General features: G+C 34.9%; 2 protein-coding genes across 2 annotated transcripts; one reads left to right on the top strand and one right to left on the bottom strand.

Moving 5' to 3' along the window:
• The first annotated feature begins 1029 nt into the window (after positions 1–1029).
• On the top strand, positions 1030–6874 carry LOC140044821 (phospholipid scramblase 1-like). The gene is made up of 9 exons (XM_072089498.1): positions 1030–1198; positions 1625–1757; positions 2709–2786; positions 2883–2959; positions 3348–3478; positions 3991–4120; positions 4312–4414; positions 4845–4903; positions 5367–6874. The coding sequence occupies exons 1-9, from the start codon at positions 1187–1189 to the stop codon at positions 5403–5405; spliced, it is 762 nt and encodes a 253-aa protein (XP_071945599.1). The 5' UTR covers positions 1030–1186; the 3' UTR covers positions 5406–6874.
• Positions 6875–7445: 571 nt separating this feature from the next.
• LOC140044805 (high affinity cationic amino acid transporter 1-like) lies at positions 7446–16889 on the bottom strand. The gene is made up of 4 exons (XM_072089483.1): positions 16606–16889; positions 10800–11248; positions 9165–10260; positions 7446–8388 (listed from the first exon to the last, which is right to left on the bottom strand). The coding sequence occupies exons 1-4, from the start codon at positions 16841–16843 to the stop codon at positions 8297–8299; spliced, it is 1875 nt and encodes a 624-aa protein (XP_071945584.1). The 5' UTR covers positions 16844–16889; the 3' UTR covers positions 7446–8296.
• Between the last annotated feature and the right edge of the window lie 1394 nt (positions 16890–18283).

Raw genomic sequence — 18283 nt, 5'->3', positions numbered from 1 at the left:
GACAGACCGACCGACATAGTGAACTATAGAGTCGCGTCCACGCGACTAAAAACGGAAGTTTCTACGGGTTTGCCAGTGTAAACTGGCTTAATTTCTAAAAAAACAAGTTTTCGGCAATTTACCAAAGGTCAGCATCGTACACTGCAACATTTTCGAAAGCTTAATTTGCGATTGTAGACTACCGGTGGCATTTATCTATATGTTCACATGATTGCATAAAAATGATCACTTATATGCTTTGCCAAACTCCTTTGCTAGTGTAGAATAAGCTGTAAAAACTAGTTTTCTTCACCATTACGTTTAGTATAGACTAGGCATTTTCATTACAATGTTTTCTAAGGTAATTGTGTACGTTGTAATTTTATCTATCTGTAGGATCAGATGACATTATTGCTGCTACCTACCTGATTGGCTGACTTCACAACCCTCAGCAGAACACAATTTGTTTCTGCAGTTTGCCTAAATTTCAAGCAAACTTTAAAAATCTTTTCTCGCCAAACTCGGAGTTTGCTTGTTTATACAAACTAACGTAACGGTTGTTGTAGTCGTGTGTTCCTGCAGATGACATTCTCCAGTAAGTAGACCTAGTGTGGACAGGCAACACCGACTTCGCGCCAACCGTAGGCCTACAGACTGTGGGTTGCAAACAAAAATTGCTTTCTTTTGCGATCTTTCTTAGATATTTTTTTTTTTTCATTAAGTTGTTTACACTTGTTTGCAACAGTACTGCTTACATTACATATACTGTATTTTTTGTTGTATTTCCATTGAAGATGAATATTTTTTTATTAACTTTTTATTTACTGATTACGAATTTCTGAAAATGCGTTCTTTGAAAAGCGTACGGGGATAGCAAACGCAAACAAAAGGCTTTGAAAGTGGGTACTGTACTATAATGGAAGAATGAAAGCGTCAATTATGATATCGGCTCAAAGTTCACTTACTGTAATCTATACAGTGTACATTGCATCGAATTTATTGTGCCTTATTTGTAGAGTTTGTTTACATGCTATCCAGTATGCTTGTCATATATGTTGTTATTGTAAGCCGTTATTTGTTGCCTCCACCGCGTGACGTTTCTAGGTGTTTCCTTGTTTTGTTTTGATTTACTGGACCGTAATAAATATCGATAGTAATATCTTTCCTTCGTGAATTGAAACTATTCTAAAAACAGCATCAAACAAAAATGGATGAACCAGTAAGTTCAAAGATTATTGTACTGAATTGTAGTGTGTAGAGGTGTAGTATAAATGGTTAGTTTTTATAGGCGTTTTATCTCATTGTTAGGCATTTATTGGAGTTGAGTACTGGCCTGGAAAGCTATATGACCTGACAGAAAGGATACGGAATCATGGCTGGCATGGTGTGAATAAGATATTTTAAATCTAGTAGAAACTGGGGTTCTTGCCCTCGGTTCCTTTATTATGAAACATAGGCCTACTTACATTTCCCTCTGATGTTCAAACATCCTAAAAAACCATATGTGTTTTACGCGGTAAAATTACCTGTTGCTCTTATAAGCTGTAGTCTATAACTGTAGGCCCATCGCAATAATGATAGGCCTATTTAGGAATAAATGTAGTACGTTTTTTTTTTTTTGTAAAATCATTACATGTTCTTTCAGGTTGTTAAACAACCGATAAACGTAGGTGATGTCCGCACAGACTATGGAGTAACCGGTTCCATTCCACGAGGACTGGAATATCTGTCTCAGGTGGATCAAGTTCTAATTCACCAAACGGTAGAACTGTTGGAAGGTAGGCCGACTTACGCTTTGTTTATAATATCCACTTAAACAGCAGTTCTGCAAATTTGATTATATGGCTTAAATGCAAGACCTTTTTAGTCGCGTGGAAGCGACTCTATAGTTCACTATGTCGGTCGGTTGGTCGGTCTGTCTGTCTGTCGGTCTGTCTGTCTGTCGGTCCGGTATCACTATGCGTTTTATCGCTTTCTGACCTTATCTTGATATCAGTTTAATCTAGCTAAGTCAATTTTTCATAGAATATTCCTTATGGCCAGGAATCGATGTGGTCATGTTTTCACGGTGCGCAATAAAAAATTACGCGGTCTACGCACGATTTAACGAAATCACGTTTGTAATCATATCTTAACAACCATGAATCACAATTAAATAAAATTTGGTACTCATAAATTTCAGGGCATAAATCATCATATGGCAATACAATTACGTGCGTAGCGCATGTAACGCATGCGTACGCGCGCTTAAAATTTTCAAAATTTATTTTCGATGAAATAAGAGTACGTTTCAGGCAATTTTAAGCGTTTACAAAATTGCCATGAGTGCGCAGATTTTGCGCGCGCACTGTGCGTTAAATGTTATTGCGCACTCTTTTTGCCCGATTTCTGTTTTCTTGACTTACTTTTCAACTCGAAATTACGTTATACGAGCACGTCGAAAGTGACAGGCTACGCACGTGTAAATTAAAAAAATATAAATGTTTTTAAACATTTCAACATTTTTAAACATGTTCAGTAATTTCGGTCAGTATAGTTCACTATGTCGGTTGGTCGGTCTGTCTGTCGGTCTGTCTGTCGGTCTGTCTGTCTGTCGGTCTGTCTGTCGGTCCGGTATCACACTATGCATTGTAGTACGCGACCTAATGGCTGTTGGCCTTGTTTGTAATATGCTTTAGAAAAATCCAATATCAATAATTAGATGTTGTATGCATATTTTTCTTCCACAGTTTTCACTGGATGGGAATGTAAAAACCGGTATGAAATTAAGAACACGTTGGGACAGCAGATCTACTTTGCAATGGAAGGTATGGCAGGCCTACATTTACACTGTATGCTATTTTTTTTATCAGAGCTCTTGTAAAGAAAAATCTTATTAAATTTCTTTTTTATTTGTGTTTTAGAGTCAACATGCTTAATGCGCCAATGCTGTAAAAATGGTCGGGAGTTTTATATACACATTACAGACAATAGCGGCCAGGTGATGTATTTTGCTGATTTTATACCATTTCTCAATTATATTTATTCTTGTCTTATTGGCCAACACTGAAATCCGTAATTAAACGTTGATAGTTTGGTAAAGGCCACCTCAGAAACCGTCATACGATGATGCCCGACAAACATCTTGACTCGTCGGTGCTGGCTGAGTTGAAAACCCTGACGAGTCGAATCGTCTTGTGAAAGCGCGTCGGGCGTAGTTTTGGTCGTTGCGAGAAATTTTCTTCCGACGAGACGACTCGTCGGGCCTCGTCGTACGACGCTCTCTGAGTTGGCCTTAACATAACTTTAACAAAAGAGCACAGTAAAATTAATAACACAACTATTGTGCTTGAAAATATAACTGTACATACTTTTCTTGCTTTATAAAGGAAGTTTTGAGAGGCTATCATCCATTTCGCTGTTGTCAAGGATGCTGTTGCTGTGCTAACAACGACTACTGCGCAATGGACATCGTTTTGGAGGCGCCAGTTGGTAACAAGGTCGGCTTCCTAAGGCAGAGGTAGGCAAAGGAAAAACGGCATAGTGAGAGTTTTAGAGTCTCTTAGGGTTTGGTTAGACAACGTAAAGTATATTAGAGCATAAAAGAAAAACGTCTTGCATCTTACTAAAACTAAAAGTTTATAAACAGACCAGAAAGTTTCTGTCTGAAATGAAGATTATCAACGTTTATCAAAACGTTCTATGCTTTTAAGATTGTGTGCAATAAACGTCTAGGACACTCATCTTACTTTCTCAAATGTTCCTCGGAAGAAAGAAAGAAGACGTGACTAACTTATTCTTCGAGCTATATATCTACGATAGTATTTAATGTTTGTCTCTTAGAACAACACAATTAAAGGTTGTTACCAAAGTTAAGGTGATTGAATGTGATCTTTTAGAGGATTAATTTCACACGAACATCGTTGTGAACCGATAAAGATGCATAAGAGGCAGATGGTTGTTATACAATATTTATTTTTCTGCTAGAAATGTCCTTGCCATGTACCATTATATCTTGTTCCATTTTATTAGGAAGTTCTGCTGTTCGCCTCGCTTTGAGTTACTGGATGCGCATGACCGTCCGATCTTTGATATTCAAGGACCGTGTTGCTGTAAAATGATCCAATGCCCATGTGGCTGTACTGGTGATGTTGATTTGGATGTAAGTAAAACAAAAAAGTGAATTTTTCTCATTTTAAAAATCACAATCACTTTGTAATTGAGCTGTCGCAGTTTGTCAGCTTAACATATTGGCAGGCCTAGGTGGTTTTCTTTAAAACTTCTTCCTATAGTAATTATTGTTTTTGTGAAACTACGATTATTTACGTCTTCGTTTCACATTTTATTTAAAAGATAATTGATTCAAAGAGCAAGGAAAAAGTCGGAGCCTATACCAAACAATGGTCTGGGGTTGTGAAGGAGTGGTTCACTAAGGCAGACAATTTCAGTGTTCAGTGTAAGTGAATTATATTATTCGTCATCATGTTGTTGTTATGTTGATATGAATTTGTATCCAGACCGGTTTCTTCTGTCAGGTTTGGAAATTACAAGCTTAAATTTTCAATATTATAGCACAGAGCTTTCTCATCTGCGTCGTTGTAAGTAATTGCCCGTAAGGCACACGGCGCCTTCAATATAACATTAATAATTGAAAACGCTTTCGAACGTGGACTTTCCTCCTACATCTATGGAAATGGTTTGGTAATTTGGAAAGTCTTTGATTTTTATAAAGAAAATCCGGGATTAGGATGGATAAAGAATCGACAAACCAAATGATGCCATTGATTTCCAAGTCAGTCGTAGTTTAGGAGATTAGCTTATTTTGTAATTTGATAACAAAAAAACTAACGTTCAATGACACAAATTTTATTACTCTCTCCATATAGTTCCTATGGATTTGGATGTAAACTTAAAAGCTGCCCTCATCGCTGGCTTTTTCTTAATAGTAAGTGTGAACAATTATTGATAAGCTATTATTCCCGATAGAGACTGAATGATTTGTTACGAAAGGAATACAAATAATTTGTGACACATTATTACCACGATCGTTTTTTTTGTATCAAACACGTATGGAAACATACTCCCATAATGCAGCTAGCAATCAACGCAAAGTTGTGTGTTGATCTAACCGAGTACGCCTACCTATTTATACACCTGGGTGGGGTAAAGTAAGTACATATAGTAAAGTTTCTTGCCTAAAGATACAAGCAATGCGACGAGAGTTGGATTCGAACTCACGATCAGTAATCCAACGTCCAACACACTGCGCCACACACCCTTACAGTATGATTGTGATAACGCTATTTTCTCCTTCTATCATTTCCGTCGTACACATTCAGAAAATGTTCCTCCATACAATGAATTTGTCAATGCTTTCGACTAGTTTTGAAATGTTTTTATTTCAACAGGAAGTGATGTTCTTTGATTACAACGGCGGTGGCAATTAAGCTACGTTACACCATGGAGGAAATTCCTCCATGGTTACACTGAAGCCCGATTCGGCCCGATGACCGGAGAAAACTCAATTGTACCTTTTGTACTACGGAATTCGAAACTGTTTAGTGTGAAAGGTTCTATTCCCTATTCAATTACACCCATTTACAAGGCTTTTTACCCAGGCACCGGGACTGGAATCCGAGCTTTAAGCTACTCATTAGGCAGTATATTGGTAATGTCCTCCAGTCGTTTATTGGTACGTAATTTACCAGTCGTTTATTGGTACGTAATTTACCAGTCGTTTATTGGTACGTTATTTACCAGTCGTTTATTGGTACGTAATTTACCAGTCGTTTATTGGTACGTTATTTACCAGTTGTTTATTGGTACGTTATTTACTAGTCGTTTATTGGTACGTAATTTACCAGTCGTTTATTGGTACGTTATTTACCAGTCATTTATTGGTACCTTATTTACCAGTCGTTTATTGGTACGTAATTTACCAGTGGTTTATTGGTACGTTATTTACCAGTCGTTTTTGGTAGGTTTTTTACCATCAGTCGTTTATTGAGACCAGTTTATCTTTAGTCGTAGAAGGGTTTAAACAACACTTTACAAAGTTAATAAATAGTAGACCCGTGACCTTATTTCAATATTACTATAAAGACGTGAAAATCAACTGTTTTTTACTGTCGTTACTGAACTTGTAACTAAATGTAATCGCTTTTAGTAAATATCATTTACTTACACTGTACTAAATACACCCATATATTATGATGTATATAATTTAGTAGGCTAATTATACGTATATAAGAGAAACTGTATACAATAATACTCAACTAAATGTTATATAATAACCATACTAAATTCCCTCATAATTATAGTTATAACCAAGACATAATTGTAACGATTACAATTGGTGTTTTTAATAATATTATTATTAATAATATGATAATGAACGAATGTTAAAAGTGACATATGCTATGCTAAATATAGACCGTAATGTATAATCGATATATATTTGTATGAATATTTTGTGCAATTAGGATAGTTTGATGGTTAATTTAAAAGCATTTTAGCATGATAGTCAGTAACATATTGTCGCCAAAACTAATGATCCGCACATAGACTGTCTATGAAAATTTTTAAAAGAATTCAACCGAACCAGCGTCATTTGCAGAGAGTAGGCATACTCAACTAGAGAGTAGGCATACTCAACTAGAGAGTAGGCATACTCAACGTTACTAAAGATACTAACATTTTATATGGATATGCTGATCTTACAACTGTAAATTTCTTATGGTTAAATACCGTATAAATTGAACTCTTCTGTGTCGCCCCGTGGTTATGGTATGTTGTGTTAAATAGAGGTCAAAAGTAGTTGAATAATTTAATGCCATTTAAGTGTGAAGAAAAGACAGAATACTGGTTTTAAGTTAGAGATATTTTATTACAATACATACACAGCACAATCGTTTACGAAAGCCATCTGAATTTAAAAAAATGAATAACACGTTCGGTTGAATATAATTGGGACAGGTTAAGACAAAGACCATTCGAGCAATCCAGATCTGTGTAGTCATTTTATACCACACATGTTGGTAAAGTAGGCCAATATTGTCTTGGAAATTGTCGACATTGTCCTGTAACATGTACTGCATCTTTCTAGACCTTATTACTAGTAAATGCCACTTTTAAACTAGATTCTCTGACAGTAGAACAACTATTAAAAGGACACTTGTGAGACCCAACACAGTTTCCCCTTAGTGTTGTCGTCTTCTGAATCGAAGTTGGCCAAAGGCATATATTGGCCCTTGTTTATTTCACAGGAAATTGTCCCCTTAATAGGGGAAGATTTACGGTATTGTCGTTTTCTTCACAATAATATATTTAATTAACCATACATATTAAAATTATATAATTGCATTACAATCAGAGTTCATCGAATCTTTGTACACAGCTTCATAATTTGTCCTCTCGTTCACGCATGAGGTATTTTCCCGTTTTCTGTCTTAATTGGCAATTACACGTTAATCAAAGACGACTTTCATATACCATGCGTACAGGGACCATAAAAGGTAGTAAATTAAACATAAAATATTCTCTTTATACGAATTGGACTTTATAATGGCATTCAATGTAAATATCAGTTCCGCTTCAGGGATCATGGATCCGCCCTTAATACCGTTCCTGGCGACGTAATAATTACAGTCATGGGTCTTCGTTGATTGTAAACGAAATGTGGGATTTTAACAACATGTTTACTAAAACATAAACATAAACGGTATTATCTCAAATGAAATTATTTTTTTTTGGAATTCACCTTTAATCACCTCTAGGAGGCCTAAATAATTCAATATTGTTAAAAATTAACCACGGCGACCTGAGGTAAATTTATTAAACGACAATTAATGTACGGTAAAACATCTCTCGAATGATCCAAGCTATACAGATACAGATACAAATAGAACCATTACAAATGCAATAACTGGGTTTATAACATTAGGTTGACTTTAGAATTTCATTTTGTTTATGTCAGCTACCCCACCCCTTAACTTGAACTAGTCACACTAGTCCATGTTAACTAAAATATTACACTACAATATTGCACTTTACAGATATATTAAATAAAATAAGGCTTTTTCCCTGCGGCTAGATTCAATTCCTGGAGTTTTACTGAACATCACTACACATTTCAAATATATTCCCTGATTACCTCCAACAATCAGCTTATCGTCTCGTAATGAGATCAGGCGCATGTTAGATTGACTTTCTTTGATCGCATCATTACTTTTCCACCACATAATGTCGATGACATTGTGTGTTCCAGAATCGAAATCAATTCCCAGATATACATCTCTTGGTTATTACACATACAATAGCATGTTCAACGCCATGTCAATTAGTCGTCACGTGTCGTTACTGCTGGCAGAGCACCTGACGTCTCCGACTCTTTACTATGACGAATACCATAAAGAAAATACACTAATAAACCTAAAATAAAACAAAATAATTATAATCATGTGTTTGCCATGTTGTATGTCTTAATCTGCAGATTAAATTATTTGGAAAATTCATGGAATACACCCATGACACGGTCATGTAAGTGTAACATTGTGGTATCGATTTTGATTTCACGATTTAATTAATATTCTGAATTAAGTCAACTTTCTAATCTCGCAGTGCGTTAATTAACATTGGTAACTGTATGAAGGTACACTCAAATTAAATTAATATTTTAATATAGATAAAAGGTGTAATAACAAATGATCATATTTGTAGATTACGTATGCAGAAAATAGACGAAGGACTGGTGATTGCATAAACAGTTTCCGTGTAAGATATTACATTTGATTAATTGAAGTAGCAGGGACCATTTTGTAACTTGCGCGCGCGTACTACGAGCCGCTGAATTAAGTATGATAAAGTAAGCCGAAGATGTTGTTTTCGGTAATCTTGAGTGGGTATGTATGTTTTGGGCCTCTGTGCCTGAAAAAGCTCTGATCTTCTACCTGCTGCTTATTACCTGTAGCGACCGATAATCAATCTGCGCATGTTCATGAGATGCATTTTTGACTCAGTAGACGGCGGGAAACGACAAGTTGCAGTATTTATTATCGCAAATGCGATTAGCATTCAAGAGAAGATTAAGTTTATATTGTACAATGTATTTAAGGAAATAGACATTTCTCTATTAGATTAAAAATTAAGAAATCATAACCTAACCATAATCTAACAGAATATGAAAAAAGAAATAGTTGTTAACTTACCAACGACAAGCCATACAAAGAAACGTACCCACGTTGCCAAGGCTAAACGAAGTGTTAGGTGAATATTGAAGAACAATGCAAGCAATGGAAGAAATGGAACAAATGGAGCTTTGAATGCAAGTCGCATTGAATTTTGGGGTTGTTTCCAGATGAAGAAAGCACACGTCACACTGGCTATAAATAGAAGAGCCACTAAAAACAAATACCACCAAACGCCATCCATAACTTCTGATTCCGCAAACACCAAAATACTATTCATAGCAAAGTGTAGCAAAATAGAAGCGATTGTGAACCAAAATACTTTATTATAAGTGACGTCATTTGGTCGGTTATCAAATGTATGATTTTTACCCACAAGTCTTTGTACATCATCTGATACATCGTCTGCAAATGTGGTTGTGATGGAAAGTTGTCTATCTTCGCTATCGTCTTCGTTTGGTGAAGCTGCGTTCGTGTAACGTCTGGAAAGTCCTTCTCCTAAATCGATTAAACTCGAATCTTCTCGAGGAAAGACATTGAAGTTACTGGACTGTTGTTTATTCAATCCAACGCTATCTGGTTTATAGCGAAGTAACAGCGTACTAATCACGACGAGACTGTACGACATAAGAGTTCCTATTGACATCATTTCAACAAGTTGTTGAAGATTGAACACTAGTGCCAGACAAGCAGTGAACAGTCCACTAACAATTGTCGCATTAACAGGAACATTCGTTCTATAGTTAACTCGTCCTAAAAACTGGAACAAGAGCCCGTCTTTAGATATTGCGTAGATGATGCGCGGTAGAGGAAATATTGAACCTAGCATTGATGACGTCAAAGCAACTAAGGACCCGATGGCAACTATATATTTGGCAGTGTTGAAGCCATTCTGGCTGAAGGCTTGAGCAAGTGGAGCATACAAGGCTAAATCCTTGTAGTTGACCATCAAAGTGAGTATTGCTGACACGAGTATATACACAATAGTGCAAATGACCAACGTCAGGATGATTGAAAGTGGAATTGCTTTACCGGGGTTCGTAGTCTCTTCTCCAGATGTGGCTATTACATCAAAACCAACAAACGCGTAGAAGCATGTTGCTGATCCTGCTATCACCTGTGAACAAAATGTAGGTATTTAATTAAATTGTTAGAGCTTCAACCTAATACGACGAGATCAACAAGAAGCCAAGTCTTCTGATACTCGAATCTGAGACAAATTGTGGACCCAGTGAGTTCGTATGAATTAATTGGCGTTACTGCTGGCTAAGAGTGAGGCATTGGTTTTAAGTAAGTAGAAATTATTTATACTAAATGCTTAAGGATATAGTAGATTATTGGTGTTTTTAGTCACTATGTCGGTCGGTTGGGTTGGTCGGTTGGTCGGTAAACGCTAACTCAAATTTGAGCACGCGACTGCAGCCATGTATATGGCCTTGTTTTTGTATGTAAGCCTATCTAGGTTGGCTTAATTTTTTGACCAAAATTGTCAAATTTAAAGGTGGTTACAATAGCCCGCATCAGACATGTTCGCTTATCGCATTATTTCATAGAAGATATATAGAAATTAAAATGTTATTATTGCACTCAAAAATAGCGCGTTGTTGATCACTTCAACTCGCAAATGGAATGGCCCGAATGCTACTCTATACTTACCCCAGTAAAGCCATACGGAAAGAAGCCACCATTCGCTGTCCAGTTATTAAGACTGGCATATGGTGCACCAGCTATCACTATGAAGGTTACAACTGCCAGATTGATTATAGTAAAAATGAACATGGTAATCGAGGATAACTGTACACCAACTGCAACTACAGCTGTCATAATTAGCAAGAGCACAAATGCTAAAAAGTCAGGATAATCACCAAACCAACCCGACTGGAATTCACCAATTTCACTACGAATCGTCTCGCTGATGGTGAGGTTAAGCATAGCGTCCAGATACTCGCTCCAAGCTTTGCCAACACCAGCTCCTGCAATGATGTTGTCCATTATCATACTCCAACCTGTGATGAAGGCTATCAGCTCACCAACCACGACGTACGAGTACAGGTACGCTGATCCTGTCTTTGGAATTCTAGCCCCGAATTCTGCATAGCAAAGACCTAAAAGACAACGTAGAGACACGTTTAAGTAGCTGTGTCAGTGAACTCCTAAATACAATCGTAACTTAACTAGATACGTGTGCCATTTAAATCAATTGAATCAAGGCTTGCTTTGATTAAACTAACGAATTATAATTTATAGTTCTGTAACAAAACCTCTTCTTTAGACTGTAGTTGGAGAACGCTAACGTTTTATATGATTGGTTTTCATACATTTGACTTCATTTGCATTGTAATTCAAAACCTTTTCTTACGAGAGAAATTACTATCTTACTTAATGGGTCTTCACGAGAATTAGCATTTTGTGTATCTTTGGAGATTGTGGTGAGTTTGTGATATCATATTTGTGTCATAAACCAGTTCGTATAGATTGTAAATTGTAAATTGGCAAAAAATAAATTTGGACCAAGATAAATATTAATTGGACATTGTATCATGCACAAAACATATTTTATTATTCATTCGTTTCCTTTATTTCGGATAGTACATCCATATACAAAACAAAAAAAAAGAGAAAACATTTCACCAGTAAATTAACAATAACATCTTCCACAATTGAAATATATATTTATTATTTTATTTTTTTTATACTTAAAAACAACTTAACAAATCCTAAAATATAAATTTGCACCAACGCTGATGATGCAGGTTGGAGTGTGGAAGTACATTAACTGTCATGCATTCTGTTCTTAAAACTATGAATGGAGTTCTTTCAATATTTATAAAATGAGGGAACGTTATTCAACATCATGCTTGCGCTTGCTTTGGTAACTTTGTAATTTAAGTAAAACAATTTAAAGCAAACTCTAAATGAGTTCACAGTACCATAACTGAATTTACTCCATAGAGTCTTAAGGTAGCCAATAGTCTGGGTTCCAGACGGAGTTTTGTCTTAATATTAGTAAAAAGATAAATATTTTGGCACATATGGCGTTTCATACGTATACTACTTGATTTTGGATACTCCATACAAAAATCGCGGTCGAAATAAAAACAAATAAATTAAAAAAAAAGATAATACAGACTTGGGGCAAGTCTAGGTAGCCAAATGCCTCGTCATCTAATTAGTGACGCGATGAATGGATTAACGAGATTCCCACTGTCCCTATCTACTATCTAGCGAAACCACAGCCAAGGGAACGGGCTTGGCAGAATTAACGCGGAAAGAAGACCCTGTTGAGCTTGACTCTTTAAATAAATGACATTTCAATTCAATGGAAAATTTGGACAATGTAATAAGAAATACCTAAATCATTTCATATATTTGAATTATGTGATATAAATTGTATAAGTTCCTTTGTATTAAAGATCATTTTAATGAAGCTCTACAAATCCGTTGAGATAAAATTATAATTTATAGTTCTTTAACCAAAGCTCTTCTTTAGACTGTAGTTGTAGAATGCCAACGTTTTACACGATTGTTTTACATGCATGTATGGTATTCTACCGTATTTCTTTATGCTTCTTTATTATTCAATGCCTGTCCATTGCATTGTTTTCGTTATGCATATTTAGATCTTTCTGTCATCACCATAATTGCCAAGCAAATTACAATTGTATCGAGGAGAGAAAAATAGGAGAAAATTACATGTAGGTTTAAACAAGGCCAACAGCCATAAGTAGCGTGCTCTCAGAAAAAAATGAACTTTCAAAAAGTAATGTACATCAAAACAGTTCAAAAAGTACAGAAAAGCGATAAAACGCATAGTGATGCCGGACCGACAGACAGACCGACAGACCGACAGACCGACCGACCGACATAGTGAACTATTGAGTCGCGTCCACGCGACTAAAAACAAAGAGAATAATTGATTAACGTGCTATTAAATCAGCTATTAAATGTAAATATCCCTAAATGTCAGGTACAAAAAAAAAGAATTTAATTTGAAACTTCGCTTCAGGAATATTTTATTGAAAAGTAGAGAAGTATGACTATTTATACTTAGCGTTTTATTGTAGAAACGTGCTGAATGTTAATGGAATTGGGTCGATATGATTATTATTCATACAAAGAAATACTTATATTCTTTTGTGTCGACATTTTCGGGTGCTTACATCAAACGGTTTTCATACCGGTAGCAACACAAGTTGTATGAATGTGTACGTACGTCTGTTCGTCCAGATAGTATATAAAGGAACTGAACAGGCTGATTCAATAGAAACGTTCACACAATGTTCATTCCACAATAATATTAAGGACCGCGGGACTTTCTTGGAAATGGAAGGGAACAATTACGTCTCGAAATAAATAATAGTGATTTTTCACGCAACGGTGAACGGATGCGTGACGTTATTGCGTGAAACAGATACATTGATACCATTTACAGTGAATTGAAAATGAATTTAAATGGAATAGCGAGATTCGATAGCGATCCAAACAAGGCTAGCTAAAAATACAATTGACAGCATTTTGCCTATTTGGTGATATGTATAAAGCATGCATACGTAAAGCATCTCGTAGTAACAAAAAATAAATATATTTTTGTTTTTACGACCATGCGATGACATTTGAATAACAGAATTGAAAATCTATCCTATATTTTGCATGCAATATTTGAAAAGAATATATGTATTATTCAGCTTTGGTACGGTAAATATATTAACATCACGAAGCATTTATCTGGATAAAAGTACATCACGAAGCATTTATCTGGATAAAAGTACATCACGAAGCATTTATCTGGATAAAAGTACATCACGAAGCATTTATCTGGATAAAAGTACATCACGAAGCATTTATCTGGATAAAAGTACATCACGAAGCATTTATCTGGATAAAAGTACATCACGAAGCATTTATCTGGATAAAAGTACATCACGAAGCATTTATCTGGATAAAAGTACATCACGAAGCATTTATCTGGATAAAAGTACATCACGAAGCATTTATCTGGATAAAAGTATCTTTCCTTGAATGTATGAATAATAAAATAGCATCAATATATTTTTTATTTATTCTCTCTTAATTTTATTTCAAAATATGCTTTAAAATGTTTGTTGTTTTACAGTTTCGATGTTTGTTTCTTTTTTTCTTTTCTTTCTTTCTTAATAAGTTATAGACATAAACATAAAACATAATGCATGACAGGGATAAACAATAGTCATAACTAATCCAGTTCAGCCCCCTAAACATTGAAGAATGAATATATAAATAAATAAATAAAGGCAATTTTCCTAAATTGTTTCTAAGAAAGTTTTTTTTATCAAACTTTCTCCCAAATATATAATTCTTTTTTGGAAACACAATAAATATCTTAAAATAAACAAACAATATTCTTTCATTTATTTTTTAATTATGGATTTTGTGTACAACCTTAAATCATCTGGAATATCTTTGCACAGCTTTGCAACAGAATACGTGATAGAATATTGTCCTATTGTTCGATATTTTGGTATATAATTATCATATAACGTCACTATTTCAAAAACACCTCTTTTTTTGCAAAAATCGAGTTATTGTACGCAATATGGTGTTAGAGGTTAGTGACGTTAATTAAATTAACCTATTAAAATAGCCAATCAGAAAGCAGGAAAGTTTAAGAAAACTTTCACTCAAGGTTTTGAAACTACATTCAATGTAAATGCTTAGAATGTCAAGAAATATCATCACTTTTGGTTCAATCTTGTTCAATTCGGTACACATTTCCAAGAAATAAATATAAGACAAAGTAATGTTGTATTCTCCTGTAAAAAGTATGTTCTGTGGAGATGCTGCGATGTATTAACAGAAAAGCAACAATAATTAATTTTCTATTCAAAACTTAGGCCTAACAATATAGATTGAGTAAAAAACGCGACCGGGCAGTGATTGAACGGTGTGCGGTGCTACTACTATGCCTTCTGGAACACCATTATTCAAATGAATGAGAACGAGCAAATGTCTCTCATGCGTATATTCATCAATGTATATTGGTAACATTAACTTCTGAACTTATCAACATAACTGTTTGTGATCTTATTCCAATTTGCTTAATTGAGTTTGGCAATAAAATACTGTAATGTATAGTCGCATGTGTTTGCATACGAAACACTTAAAACCACTACGGGATTTGACAGCAACCATCTCAATGCTCTCTTTAACGATGGTAAAGAATAGATCAGGGGAATTTTAGAGTTTATGTTAGCTAATTAATCGCCGTAAGTATAAGACATTATGGTAATACAAGTTGGTTTAATAATGAGTTATTATTGAATGAATTATTGATTGAGTTTAATCTTCTTTAATATGTCATGCATCGTATGTCCCTTGTAGCTTGTTTTCACACAAGTCGCTGATACGTTTTCTCACTGGGAGGAATAAATTCATTTCTCAAGTCATGAGACACAAATGTTAAAATGTATTACTCTATGAAATCGAAATTAAAATGTTTGTGTAGTGTAATCTTCCAGTATAAGTCGTTTTAATTTTCGAAGATTTATAATCTTAAAAAAATTAGCTTTATGTCGAAATTTATTTTGAAGGCCATAAAACACCTGTGTTAAGAATAATAATACGGTAAAAATAAATATCGCTGCGCTGTAAATGTGGCCACTACAACGACAACGAGATAATTAAGATTATTAAAGAGGCCTTAGATGAAATGATCTGGTATACAATTGGTATCGGTATCGTTAAAACGATACATGAGTTGACGTCATCTTAACTGAATAGTTAGTTGTTGTATCTGCATCGTCACCGTTATGATGTTCAGAGATTTTAATGTTTTTTATTATTGTGCAATTTGTATATGTAATTTACTCTCAATTCAACGTTATATATTGCAATGAGTAGAATGAATGAATAAAACCAGAATTATATTTATATTATATGTTATCGTTGTTACCATTAAATAAATGTTTTACCTAGGCCTACAGATTCGAGTAAAAGTAATGTGCATATAATGTCTTGGCAAATGTTTCTTTCTTCGTGCCTATATACGCGTTTATGAATATTTGAATAAGCTGCTTCAAATAATGAGTTTATGTATAACACGTTTTGACGTAAATGAGCTATTTCAGTTTGAAATTAATTATTTATTAAACATAGTTCACAAAACATAGCGTGTCACTGTTGACGTTAATGGATTATACAATTGTTATTGTATATCTGTTTAAAATAATGGATACACCTTATTTTTACAATGTGATAAGGCCTACGGTAGTAGTAAAGATGATGATAACAGATGAAAATGATAATGATATTGCTGCTGATCGTGACAGTGACGTTATGACAGGATTATGATAATGCAGATGTTAACGATTTGATGACGTTAATTGTACCGTTGATTACTAATTTCCTTTATTACGATATCGATAATGACGTCATTGTATAAATAATATTTCAACAAAGGCCTAATTACTTATTCAAAATAACTCACCGGACAATAGTGATACCATTGCCGCAATGATGAACGAGAGTATAATTGCCGGACCTGCATCGTCCCTGGCAACTTGTCCTGCTAAAACGTAAGCTCCGACACCCAATGTGCTCCCCACGCCAATCCCCGTCAAATCGACTATCGACAAACATCGTCGAAACTCGGTCTCATGCAACGACTGGGAATCAAACGTCTTCACTCGAAACAGTTTGCGACCGAACTGGCGAATACCCTCCATATTGCAGTGTATTCACTGTAACTACAGGATGAAAATTAATGAATTCTTAAAGTCCTCTGCCCAACGTGGATAATCAATTCGATGCTGCTTTCAAAGCGGAAATTCGCAATCGGAGTCTACACAACCCGAGCGACGAACGATGTGCGCTGATTCGCTGCATTCGTTGATCCACTGACCATTTATTGCATTTTAAACAGTTTTAATATATCTTTATAATAATTCACCGACTTAAGTATAGTTATTTTCGTCTGTATTGTGATCCACAGACATTTACAAGACATCTATATCACATCTTCGGATCCAAATATTAATTCATTTTCGAATTACAATATACAGCGAGATCAATAATAAGTGTTACCAATCTGTAACCAAATTAGAGGCCTTGTAGCATGCAGCCGTAAGATTTAGCTGTGTGACCACTGGTTAATCATTACCGTTGTATTTCTCTATTCTTATTATTGCTGGCCTCGTACAATATCTGAACGACGACGACGCATTGGATTTGAATTCATTACATATTTTATGTTAAAGGGTAATCGCAAATTCCCACGACGCGTACTTAATCGGATGAATAGCCTGTGACGTAGTTTGATAGGTACCGTGCATATCATGTTTTTATTTTATTGTAATATCAATTTATATCATCTATTTTACAATATTTTGTAATTAATACATTATAAAAATGCATTTTCAATAGAGTAATGTAATATATTATAATCGTCGTATTCATTATGACTATTGAGTTATAACCGCCTTTGATCTTTAAATAACTTAGCATTCCATCCAACCACCGACATCGATGTATGTGCCCATGTTCAACAACGAACGAATCATTTCTCAGAAACGGATCCAGGGTTTTCAGATAGGGTGGAGAATGACCTATATTAAGCTCAAATTCAACATTACTTGTTGCTTGAATGCGCGCGCACACGTACGTTATAAGGGAATTTAACAAAGACATAAAAACAACAAAATCTGCTAAAAAACGCACGTAAAATTAGTAAGCGACATAGCCGGCACTTTTTTTGTAATTACTGTAGATCTATGTGCGTTTTATAACATTTAGACGTATAGTCTAGAAAATAATACCTAAACAGGTAAATTATAATGATAATAGAGTATTTACAATGGATTTCTATAAATACTATCACAATATTCGTTATGTCGTCACAAACTGTTATTACTTTGATATTGACAATTTCAGTTAAATTAAACAACGGGTGATGCATTTGCAGCTGGTGTGTTTATAATTTTGACACGTCATTAAAGTGTAATGGTATTGACAATGTTCACGGTATAATGACAATAATTACGTTAGTAAGTAGAGCAACATACTGGGTTTTAGACGTATAGTATCTCAGACTGTAAGTATAAATAAATGGTAGCCTACACCACCAATGCAGAAGTAAATTAAAGCTTGAACGTTAAGCCTATTTTAGG

The sequence above is a fragment of the Antedon mediterranea genome, chromosome 3 (genome assembly GCF_964355755.1).
Source record: "Antedon mediterranea chromosome 3, ecAntMedi1.1, whole genome shotgun sequence".
Taxonomy (NCBI): Eukaryota; Metazoa; Echinodermata; class Crinoidea; order Comatulida; family Antedonidae; genus Antedon; species Antedon mediterranea.
This window is presented reverse-complemented; position numbering and strand designations above follow the sequence as displayed.